The 12,500-nt window shown below is 43.6% G+C and overlaps 1 protein-coding gene across 1 annotated transcript in view; it reads right to left on the bottom strand.

The window, feature by feature from the left end:
* Positions 1 to 12,500, bottom strand: part of LOC308363283 (receptor-type tyrosine-protein phosphatase mu-like) — a gene marked incomplete at both ends in the record, with an annotated part of 177,696 nt that overhangs the window by 144,440 nt on the left and 20,756 nt on the right. The window contains one exon of the mRNA XM_080836087.1: positions 4,695 to 4,817. Coding sequence (XP_080692213.1) covers positions 4,695 to 4,817 — 123 coding nt within the window. The remainder of the gene's footprint in view (positions 1 to 4,694; positions 4,818 to 12,500) is intronic.

The following is a 12,500-nucleotide window of genomic DNA, read 5'->3' as shown; positions in this document are numbered from 1 at the left end:
CCTGGAAGAACATGAAACCAAAAAGAGAGATTGTAAAGGGGGGGCTGATGTGTGTAGAGCTATAAGGGACTTGGCCAGAGAACAGTAGAAGTTGAACATTTCATGATATCATTAGTCTGACTGCTCCCCTGCTCCCACTCTGAGGCCTAATCTGTGTGAGGGGTGAAATTGCATTACTGGTGGCGCACATTAATACATGAAGCCCACAGCGTCTCCTGAACATAAGCCTGTTTATTTGGTAATGCCACTGGAACAGGAACACACAACTCAGGAGAATCACAGCACCTCAGGCAAACACAGGACACACACACCCACACACACACACACACACCCACAAACACAGTTTACATATTAAGTCCAAGGAAATGTGTGTCCCCACCTACAAGGTTTTCTTACTATGTCACAGGCACAACACATGTGACCTTGTCAATGCCTAAAACCCAATGAACCCTACTTAAGGCAAGCACACACCACACAAAAATACACATACATACACACACACACACACATTCACACCTGCCGGATGTGTCGTCTTGCATGATTTAATTTAAATTTTGATTTGATTTCTGGTGTCCTTCAGTCCTTATTGCTTGAATGAGGGGTTTGTGTGTCCTTGCCGTTTGTGCAACACCAAAAGTCTTTCCCCAGCAGAGGAGGCTAGGCGGGGCCCAATGTTTACAGCACACACAACACAACAAATGCTGGCCAGAGTGGATGAGATAGCTCTACGAATGCAAAGGCTAATAAATGAATACATAAAAACAGGTAATGCCAGAGAAATACACCCTCAGAGTTTTCCTTCACACAAGCAAATGACTACAGCACCGGGCAGCAGTGTAGACTGACAGGGCAGTAATGAATCCCTCTTGGTCAACCTCCATTCTGCTCATGCAGTGGACCCTTATTCCAGTGCTGCTTCTCTCTGGGGATCCTGTGCTAGACCTTCTGAAACACTTCAGGCTGCAACAGCGGGCGTCAAAACACAGAATTTATTTATACGTTTAAAAATAAACAAATAAATATCATAGTTACACTATCTCTATTGAAAGGCAAATGGCGATGTGCAATAAATTCTGCGTAGCAATGAATACTTACTATAGAGGGAAACTTGAAGATCTCTCCCCCGTCTACATAAAGTCTGGGAAGAATAATCATCTTATACATAATATTCTTAAAGATCTCCCTCTTGAGAAAAGCGTCAGGACAAAATGTTTCTCTTTAGGACCCAAAGTAGGCATCTCTTTAAAAAAATATCTTGAACATATTGGCACTCTCTGCAGCAATTTACAACAGAAGTATTTATGAAAGTATTTCAGGCTAAACTTTCTCTGCATCGGGTCGACATAATAAGCCTTCACTTCAGTGGAAGGAGTGAAATCAGCTTGAAATAAACCAATACTTTCTTCCACACATGGACTCAAAGGGCTCTTGCCGTTTATCTGTATGAATAATTATAATACACGTCATAACTAAAAGCCTCCACAGACTCCACTAGCAGCTGTCACCTGATGAGGATCAAGGTTACAGCAGCTGTGTCTGATATGACTGAAACTCACTGCACAAACATACTGCTGTAAATAAGAGAAACCATTCTGTGGTTTCTCCTCTTTCATTGTACGTACTTTAGAGAGGAGACTGTGCATTGGTGCACAGCAAACCTCTGCCTGTTTGTTTGTGTGTGTGTGTGTGTGTGTGTGTGTGCGTGCGTGCGTGCGTGCGTGTGTGTGTGATATCATTTGAGCTCTGAGCACAGAGAGGAAGCTCCAAACCATCACAGGCTTTCCCTCCCTCCCTGCCTCCCTCTCTCATGTGCAAAGAGAGAGCAGGTTCATCTGGGCCTTTTGACCGTGCTGTGAGTGAAAGAGTGAGAGTATGTGTGGATGGGACTTTGGGCTCGTTTGTGTGTGAGCATCTGGCAAAGCCAAGTGCTTGTTATGGGTCAGGGGCAGGTATATTCCCCTTGTTTTCGCTACTTCCTAAACCCCACTTCACTATAGACATAAGCTATAAGAACCTTTCTACTTAAAAAGCCCTACCCCTCCTCTACCCATTAAATCTGAGGCGGTGTAGGGAACACAAGGGACGCTATCATTCTCTCTGCACTGAAATCTTCCTCCTCTTCCCTCTTCACCTTTTTCCTCTTCCTGCGCTTGTTCTCTCCTTACCCCTCTTTCCCTCTCTCATCATATATCTCTATATTCTCTCCATCTTCCCTCTCTGTCTCATCTCCCTCTATTTTCACCTTGCCCCTATCTACTTTATCCTCATCCTGCTTGATTGACCTCCACCATCCCTCTCTTTCAGCTCTCTCTCTCTCTCTCTCTCTCTCTCTCTCTCTCTCTCTCTCTCATTCTATGCCTGTCTGCTTCTGTCTCTCTCTCTTGCCACATGAGATAATCTGAGTCAGCGAGGGAATGAGACCAAAATGGTGCTGAGCTGGAGATGGAACTAATTATGCTGAGAGGCGCACAGGGAACCCAGCATGGCCGTCTGCCCAGGGAGAGGGCAATCAGGGCGGGGAGAAGAGGAGGAAATCACTGCCCCTCCTTTTCCACCATCCAGCACCTCCAGTATCCCTGCTGGCTGAACCCAGCTCTTCAGCATGAGGTAGAAGATGTCAGATTAAACCACACGGTCATGTCAGTTGATAGGTCAGTGGATGCCATGACACAGGAGGAAGGAGGGCCAAAGAATAGACCCATACATCAATTGGGGAAGAGAGAGGAATAGGACACACACACACACACACACACACAAAAGTAAAAACCTGCGCACACACACACACACACACACACACACACACACACACACACACACACACACACACACACACACACACACACACACACACCCAATATCACAAACCAAAATACAAATAAAAAACACAGACACATACACACACATAACTACAAATAGAAAAGCATACAAATACACACCAATACACACAGACACAGATCCATATTAATACAAATACACACAATGGTTGAACAGCTGAGCAGTCATAATGAATTGTCTTTGCTTTTTTAAATTGTCTGGAGGGGTTGACAGGGATTTTCTGATAGTGGAGGGGGATGTAATCTATCGGTGAGGCAGCCTTTGTGTGATTAGACATCAGATTTAAGAGGAAAACAATCTCCATTAGGTTGGAGCAACGTCTGTGTTACAGCATGGAAAAAGCCAAGCCTCTCCATTAGTCTGATCCTTAGGTGCTGGCAATGGACTATGGTGATCATTTCAAATCACATGAAAAATAAATGGACAGAGACGGACAGAGTCAGAGACAGAGATAGAGTAGGAGAGAATGAGGGCACTGACAAAGGCAGAGGGACAGCACTCATCAAGTGCAGTGACAAATGCAGAAAAAAATTGGTCTAATTAAAATGGATTGAAGTATTTTTTATATATGCATTAATTCCCCAGATTTGAGTCCCTGTTCCCCTTGGTGTGTTGGCTGGATGCAGAGAGGGAGGATATTGATGAGGGATATGTCAATAGCATAACTTCCCATTGTAACGCCTTCTTTAGAACGTCTACTTGCACACCTACAAATGAGTTCCAGCTTTTTGACCGTATTACACCTGCGTATCAATTTGGCATTTTGCCATTAATCCTAAAGTTCAAATGAACTGCCACTATGTGACAGAGTAACAAATTAGTGGACTAGCGGGGGAACAGAGAGTAACATGTTACATAAGTATGAAATAGCTGTCAGGACACTACATCTTAGTTCCAGACCACAGTGGTTTTACAAAGCTAAGGCTTAGCAGAAGGCTGGGAAATGAGAGGTACTGAACTGATGATGGGGGGTAAAAAGAAACAGAGTTTAAGGAACACCTGACTCTAGAGGAAATCTTGCCCATAACTGACACATATCTGCATAAGATTAATTCCAGACTTTAATTACATGAGCTATTTTCAATGGGAGTCTTTCACCTTGTCTACACTTTTGCAATGTTTCTCTAGAGAAACCTATGATGTACAGGGATTGTGTTGAGAGGGTTCTAGTGAACAGTGCGGCCAATCACAATAGTAAAGAATTGATTTATTTCCTTCTGAAGTATTTAGATTTAAAAGGAATCGTGAGCACATTTTTGAACAGTGAAGTATTATAGTACATACTAAAGTTGAAGTAGCAAATTATCTAGGAATGTCGTGACAACATGTTGAAACCCCTAAGTCAGATCTACAACACAGTCACATCACTATACAGCAATGCCTGTGCCAAACTGCAATACTCTTTACAAATGTTATCATTCAGGCACATTGATTTAACGGTGAATTATCATACACATGGGGTCTTATTAAGCAATATGAACTCCCCTGTTATAAATCATAAAACAACAGCACACTAGTAAACATGATCCTATTTCCCAATGGCAGGTCAGAGTAGCACATTTGAAGCCAAGTTTTTATTTAATATATGCATTAGAGGTTTAAATGCCAGAATATTCTGGAGTGATCAAGCAGTTAGACAGAGCATTTTACAGCGCTGTAGTGGTAAGTGAGAATGCAGCAGAATGCCTGGCCAAAGGGCTACCCGGGATTTAGACATTTGGCAAGCCCTGGTATGTGTCCGCATGTTTGTTTTTTTATCAGATTCTCAAGCATACTGTTTGTAGGAGACAATTAGAAAATTTTACCTAGAGAGTTTACACACACACACACACACGCACGCACACACACAGCAGACTCACCTGTGGGCATCCATTGGTCTGTAGGTGGCTTCTCCAGGGTGTTGGCCTGTTCCCAGTCCAGGTCATCATCGCGTCCCTGACTGTAGCCACAGGAGGAGTAGGGCCGCTCAAAGTTGCAGTCACCTGACACACACAGAGGAACACAGTTACGCTGGAGACAGAGACAGTTCAACATAACAAACTCTACATCAGAGGACTGACACTAAAATTGACACCAAAAGGCCTCCCAGATTTCAGTGTTCATTTGTGCTCGGCCCTCCTTATCTCCTCCCCACAGTTCCTCCATCTCCTGCTCCTCCTCTCTATTACTCGCATCTATCAAATATCTTAAAGTAATTTCTTTCCCCACACTTCATCACTTGCAGATTCAGACACACTTATCTCTCATTCTATCATTCCATCCCTCTTAAACATTTGGGTGGGGGATCCACTTCCTCTCTCCAGCTAGCTGTTCTCTTTGGAACAGTGTGTGACCTCGGCTGAAGACTGTGTGCCCTTCGACCCCAACACGACTGGCATCAGCCTGATACATAAACAACTTAGTATGCTGGTTAACCGTCAGGAACGGACAAAGCTCACAACTGTGACAACTGTTACGACACTCTGTTTTCTACCTCACGCTATCCGACGTAACAAGAAGGTGTGATGCTTCTGTTGACATGTGGTTGTAGCACTCACTAGTGGCACTCATCGTCTTGTCAGCGAATCACAATACAAGTACATGAGGCAATGAGTCATCTATTAAACATTTGCCATTTCTAACATTGTGTTAAGCTGCTGTGTACGCCATTAGGTGATAATGTCTAGAGAGAGTGTGCTGACACAATGCCAAAGACGGAATAGATAGGGTGAAGTCAAGTGGTGCACAAAAGCAAAATTAAGCAGGTAGACCTGAGGCTCCGGGGCTTTCACTCACTGCTTGTTGATATTCAAATCAATAGCTACCCTGCAGAGGGCAATGCATTAACTTAAATTAGTCAGCACGCAGTGTGTGTGTGTGTGTGTGTGTGTGTGTGTGTGTGTGTGTGTGTGTGTGTGTGTGTGTGTGTGTGTGTGTGTGTGTGTGCATTGTCATTTCTGTTTGTTATGACCTACCACTCAAAAGAGCAATGCAGTATATTTAGCAATAGCATCAAAATGTCATCATAGTACCACAACCTCTGAGACAACAGTGCTGGTGATGTCAGTAGTTTTTGGTAGTCTGGCCGTGTTGCAGGTCTAGGGAAATTACCATTGCATTTGATAAGAGTATTGACTGATTGATTGCCTGTCATGTAGTGACCCTGAGGGAGTCATGGGAGCAACAGCCAATGAAGTGGAGCTGCTCCCTCGAACACACACCAAGACCAGACCATAACAAAGATTTGGATTGGTCCTATATACACAGGTGCCACATGCCAAACCTGAACGGTCTAATGGGTTGTGAAAAAAATGTGTCTGTGTGTGTGAGAGAGAGTGAGCGAATGTGAGCACATACGGAGGTCACACTGTAGAGCCATGTGGCTATCTGTCCTTGAAATGAAATGCTAATGCATCATTTTGCCATTCACCAGCATTAGGCCACCTTGACGTGCCTGACAGCTGGAAATCAAAACAATCCAAATTAAAGCACAGCCCATAAGGCATGCAACTGATTGTCTCTCTCTCTCTCTCTCTCTCTCTCTCTCTCTCTCTCTCTCTCTCTCTCTCTCTCTCTCTCTCTCTCTCTCTCTATCTCTATCTCTATCTCTCTCACTCTTGCTCTCTTTCTTCCCTCTCTATCTCTCTCTCTCTCTCTCATTCTTGCTTTCCCCCTCTCCTTCCCCATCTCTCTCTTTCACACTCTCTGGTGTGCTTTCTGAATAGGTCTTTTCCATTAAAATCCATTTAGGAGAAAGAAGGGAGCTGCCACACAGGAAGTGGAGGGAGCTCAACAGTACACTAATGGGGCCGTCACCCAGCACACAAGGAAACACACAGGTAAGAAAGACGGGTAATTCCTAATGCATACATTACCACACACTACTAAATGCACCGCATACACACACACATGTATTCACTCACAAACACAAATGTAGAAGCAAATGGTCGCCCTCTCTTCACTCACAACAAGGCCACACAGACCCACACACACACACACACACACACACACACACACACACACACACACACACACACACACACACACACACACACACACACACACACACACACACACACACACACACACACACACACACACACACACACACACACACACACACACACACACACACACACAAAGTTCACCTCTGTTTTAAAATGGGATTTACTAGAAACTTTCTCTAGGGCACAGGGAAGTTGCACTGAAGAGAATGGACACTGATGGTTAGCCAGCCTGCAGGATGTTTCTCCTCTGGCTATCAAGTGATTATCAGTTTCTCTCTCTCTCTCTCTCTCTCTCTCTCTCTCTCTCTCTCTCTCTCTCTCTCTCGACCTGAGCGGACGTGTTTGTGGTGTGCTGCGTGAGTGAGTGTGAGTGAGCAAGTGCTACTTCTAACTTTTCTCCCTTTGTGTGTTGTTTATATGTGTGTTTAATCATTTAATTATTTTGGAGTCTGCGACCAGCTTGTTGCTGGGAGTATGGCGGCCGCGGGAAGCATGGATTTTGACAAATTAACCCGCCAGCACGGGATCAAAGTTGAATGTACCGCAAGTGTGGAAAATGTTAGTTTAGCGGTTGGTGTTTTAATTGGGCACGGCAACGTGAAGTCGGCTTCACGAATGAATAATGCCGTGGTGCTTTTTCTCAGCACAATTGAGAACGCTAATGAGGTAATTGTGAGGGGTATAGTACTCAATGATTCCTACATGCCAGTCCTCCCACTCAGTACCCCCGCCAAGAAAGTAATAATTTCAAATGTACCCCCGTTCATCAAAGATGAGCTTATTGTTAAAGAGTTGCAACGCTATGGCAAGCTGGTTTCGTCTGTTCGAAAAATCCCTCTGGGATGTAAATCGCCCCTTCTTCGACATCTAGTGTCTTTTAGAAGGCAAGCATACATGATCCTAAATAGTGGCATGGAGGAGATTGAGCTAGTGTTGAAATTAAGGGTGGACGGGTTCGATTATGTGGTGTATGCAACGTCAGACACTGCGTTGAAATGTTTCAGTTGCAGTGGAGCAGGACACATTGGGCGTTTTTGTCCCGGTAAAAACACTGAAAAGGAGGACACTCCAGCCAAAACCAATGTGGCTGAGTCCCCCATAGTTGTTCCCCCAGCCACTGAGGTAGAAACCTCGGAGGATGGGACCGAGGGAAGCGGACTTGAGGGGGGTCTTCAGTCCGTAGTGGATCTGACTGTGCTTTGCCCCGAAGTCGTGGCCGGTGATTCGGTGCTGATTGAGCCAGCCGTGGCAGAGCTAGCTGCGGCTGGACCAGGTGAAACTGGGAATGAGAAGGGGCATTCAGTAAAGACACTGACAGTGCCTCAACCGTCAGTGAAGGTGGCTCAGGCTGAGGCTATCGACATAGACCCAGTCTTCAAAGTAACGGTGAAGAGAAAAATAGACCCGGTGGAGGTTACCGGGACTAAAGTGACAAAAGACACACACACGAGTGGTAATCTGGATAGCGATTGCGAATCCATTGACTCAAACTGGTCCGAGTGTTCGCAGGGAGAGGCACAGCTCTCCAGCGAAGAAACGAAATATACTGCAGAGAGCATTAACAGTTTCCTACGCGACACGAAAGGGTTGCGGAAAGTGGAGGTGGAACTGTATTTTCCTGATTGCTCGCAGTTTGTTAACGATGTTGGCTGTTTCATGAGGGAGGGTGCATTTGAGGATAACAATGTTTTTCGTCTCCGGAAAATATTGAGCAAATTGAGGAAAAAGTTGCGTGATAAAACAACTAAGCCTACTTAGTTTATCTGTATGTGTAAGGAAGGGTTTTGTATGACTTGTAATATTGTTTGCTCCTGTGTTGGAATAACTGAGCCTGGTTTCAATTGTGTGTTATAATGTACAGTGATTTTTGTTTCTGCAAACCAAGGGCAAATATTTCTGCGAAAAAACTGTGTGCTCATTTGATGATGATTTTTATTTACGTTTGTTCTGAATAAGGTGTAAAATACTGTTGGCGTTACTGTTTACAAAATAAAAGTTTTTTATAAAATCAAAAATATCTCTCTCTCTCTCTCTCTCTCTCTCTCTCTCTCTCTCAATTTTCAATTTTTTTCAATTCTTTTCAATTTCAAATGGCTTTATTGGCATGAATGCGCGATACATACGCACACACACACACACACACACACACACACACACACACACACACACACACACACACACACACACACACACACACACACACACACACACAGAGATCAGCATTAAGGGAAAGAAAAAACTAAAATAATTATAATAATAATAATTATAAAAGATAAAAGTAAATGAATAAATAAAACAAAACAAGGAAGTAAATACATAACCAGAAAATTATGTCTCGTGGCTGTCATGACATGCTTTTACGTATTTTGCTGATACATATATTAAATCTGGGTGTTCACCCAATATATATTTATTTTTTTTATTTTTGTCAAGTTGATTAAAATTTGGGATTATATTTTCAAATTTTGGGAAGAATTGGTTGGAATTTTTTACAACTAAGAAGGAAATGTTCTTCGTTTTCAACTTCTTGTGTGCAGTATTCGCACAACCTTTCCTCCTTAGGTCGCCATGTTTGTTTGTGGCGACCTTTTTCAATGGCCAATGTGTGATCACTGAGTCTGTACCTAGTGAGTGTTTTTCGGATCTGGGGGTTCTTTATAACATTTAGATAGTTAGCCACTTCATATTTTCGATCTAAAGATTGGTATGTTTCTAATTTATGTTGTGATTTAATCATATTTTTCCAATAATTTATGTATTTTTTTTTATTCTCTCTCTCTCTCTCTCTCTCTCTCTCTCTCTCTCTCTCTCTCTCTCTCATTTCTCACTTCCAATTGATAGCAGCCACCCATATAGACAACAAGTCAGACAATAAAAGCGCTAGGAACAGTTTGTCTAAATTGTGTATTCACTGATTTTCCAAGAGGGAATCTATGCAGTTGCCTGTGTGGGTGCCTATGTCTGTATAGTTTAGAGACAGATGATGAAGAGAAAAGTGTGCTACTGTGGGAATGCCTGCAGGCTCAAGTGTGTGGCTAACAATATGATGTTTACGACCAAAGTTTTTCATGTTCACAGACACACACACACACACACACACACACACACACACACACACACACACACACACACACACACACAAATGGCTGTTTATGAGTGAGAGAGCAAACACTGTGCATTTCAAAGAAATCTATCCATCTTTTTAGGCACAGGCAGCCCACAGCCAAAATCAATATGGCCGCCTCACAATGCAGGAGCCAATTCCTCCCAAAGATTTTTCAATCAGACTTAAAAGGCCTTTTGTTATTGCAAAAAAAAAGTAAACTTTCAGCATTCTGAGAGGCCAAGCACAAATACGTGAGGCTTTCACAAAATGCACACCCACACACGCAAACACACACACAACCTCTGACACACACAAACTAAATCCTTTAGACAAGAAGCACTGGTTTATTATACATGGCCGACTAGCAAATTTACTATAAAAATTCATATATGAAAATTATTGAATGGGATTATGAACAGCAAAAAAAAACACTAGTCCTATGCTGAAAATGATTTAGACAATTTCATACTATTAACCCATTTAACAAGCACATTTACAAGATACCCAGCCCAACCCAAAAGAGGCATGACAAGGTGAGGGTTAAGCCTGGCTTTCATTTTAGTATTGAAAAAGACAGAGTTTCACCATCTCTGATCGTCTTTCTCTGCCTGTATCAGCTTCCCATTTGGGGCTTCTCAACTTAAGATGGGAGAGAGAGACGGATGGGGTCATTCGAGACCAAGACCGAGACTGTTCAAGAGGTGTTAACATAGGGAAGTTGAGAAAGAGAGATAGAGATAAAGAGGAGTCAAAGAGAAATGAGACGACAGACAGGGAAGCACAATAATGGGAAGGGAAAAGAATTTAAACAATCAATCTCTTTAGCATTATAAATCTCACCACCACCGGCTTACTCCCCCAGTTATTGATTCTGTGCGTCTCTGTATGTGTGTGTTTTAGAGTTAATAAGAGATAAAATCCTAATCTATTATAATGAACAACAACTCATACATACATAACCCCCCCCACACACACACACACACACACACACACACACACACACACACACCACCACCACCCTCTCAGACACCCACACAAGGATAAGCTCATTAGAGTCTGTTAAAGTCTCTCATTAATGGTTTTAGCTCTTGGTCGGCCATCTTTGTGTGTGTGTGCCTTTCTCTGTTGTTATCTGTTTTATTATTCCTGACCTGGCTCAGTTCTATCTCTGTCTGTTTGCATTTCAAATTATTCTCTACATGGGGGAGGAGGGGGCAGGGGGTCAGCTCGATAGCACCAGGTCTCAGTCGCAGTCCCTACCTGATCTCTTTTGGAGAGGTGTCTGAGTGGCAAACAAATGAAAAGACTGTGTGCGTGTGTGAGTATGTGTGTGTGTGTGTGTGTGTGTGTGTGGTGTGGTGTGTGTGGTGTGTGTGGTGTGTGTGTGTGTGTGTGTGTGTGTGTGTGTGTGTGTTTGTGTGTGTTTGTGTGTGTGTGTGTTTTTGTGGGTGTGTGTGTGTGCATGTGTGTGTGATTGTGTTTGTGTGTGTGTGTGTGTGTGTGTGAGAGTGAGTATGTGTGTGTGTGTTGGTGTGCGTGTGTGCGTGTGTGCTTGTGTGAGTGATTGTGTGTGTGTGTGTTGGTGTGCGTGCGTGTGTGTGTGTTGGTGTGCGTGCGTGCGTGCGTGTGTGTGTGTGTGTGTCTGTGTGTGTGTGTGTGTGTGTGTGTGTGTTTGGGTATGTCTAACAATCAGAAACGCAGATCCTGAATTAACAGACCATCTCCAGCGCACAACCTAATTGGTCTACACAACACACACACTGAAAAGTATGCTCATGTACACTGAAACTCACTCTAACACAACATATACACACACACACACACAAACACACAAAACCACACACTCTTACTTTTTACGGCCCATCATCCCATCCAAATGAAAAAAAGAGAACCAAACAGAGGGCGGAGGAAATAAAATGCACCAGTGCCATCTTCAAAACCAGCTATTTGTTTCAACACACAGACACGCACACCGCCCACTTCTTGTGCTCTCCGAATCCAATTTGTCAAATTTGCAAAATTTCCGACAGCAGGATTGATGTCAGTGAGAGTCAGCCTCCTGGGGGGCTGGGCGATTATGTTTGATCGCGGAAATAAACATTAGCATGCTTTGTTGTTTCACTTTGCTGTTCTGCTTTTTTTTTCTAAGAGCTGTAACAAATGTGCTTGATTCAACCCCCGCAATTTCCCTCTGCGTTAGAGTAGAGGAAGGAATTCAAGGTTGAACCTCAAGGCCTTCATGTTACTAAAAACACAAACACAATAATGAGATGAAACCCTTAAGGTGGAGCAAGGTAGTCCACACCATCAATTATCGTTGAAGGAGAACACCAACCCCAAAAGAAGTAGCTCACACTTACACAGGCTTACACATAATAACAATCAGCCAAGCACACGTGTTGGTGAGAGGGTTTGATGCAGCTGTGGTAGGGTGTCAGGGGCTGAGCCTGGAATCTGCTCAGGCAGGTGAATCTTAATCCACGTCCCCCCCGCCCCTCCCCTGTCCTGAAGCCGCATAGATCTGAAGACTCTCCAGTCCTTCACTAATCAAACACAGCCAGACCCCTACCCTG

This window comes from Sprattus sprattus (assembly GCF_963457725.1).
Source record: "Sprattus sprattus genome assembly, chromosome: 4".
Classification (NCBI taxonomy): Eukaryota; Metazoa; Chordata; class Actinopteri; order Clupeiformes; family Clupeidae; genus Sprattus; species Sprattus sprattus.
Note: the sequence above shows the minus strand (reverse complement) of the source record. Positions and strands in the feature narration are given on the sequence as shown.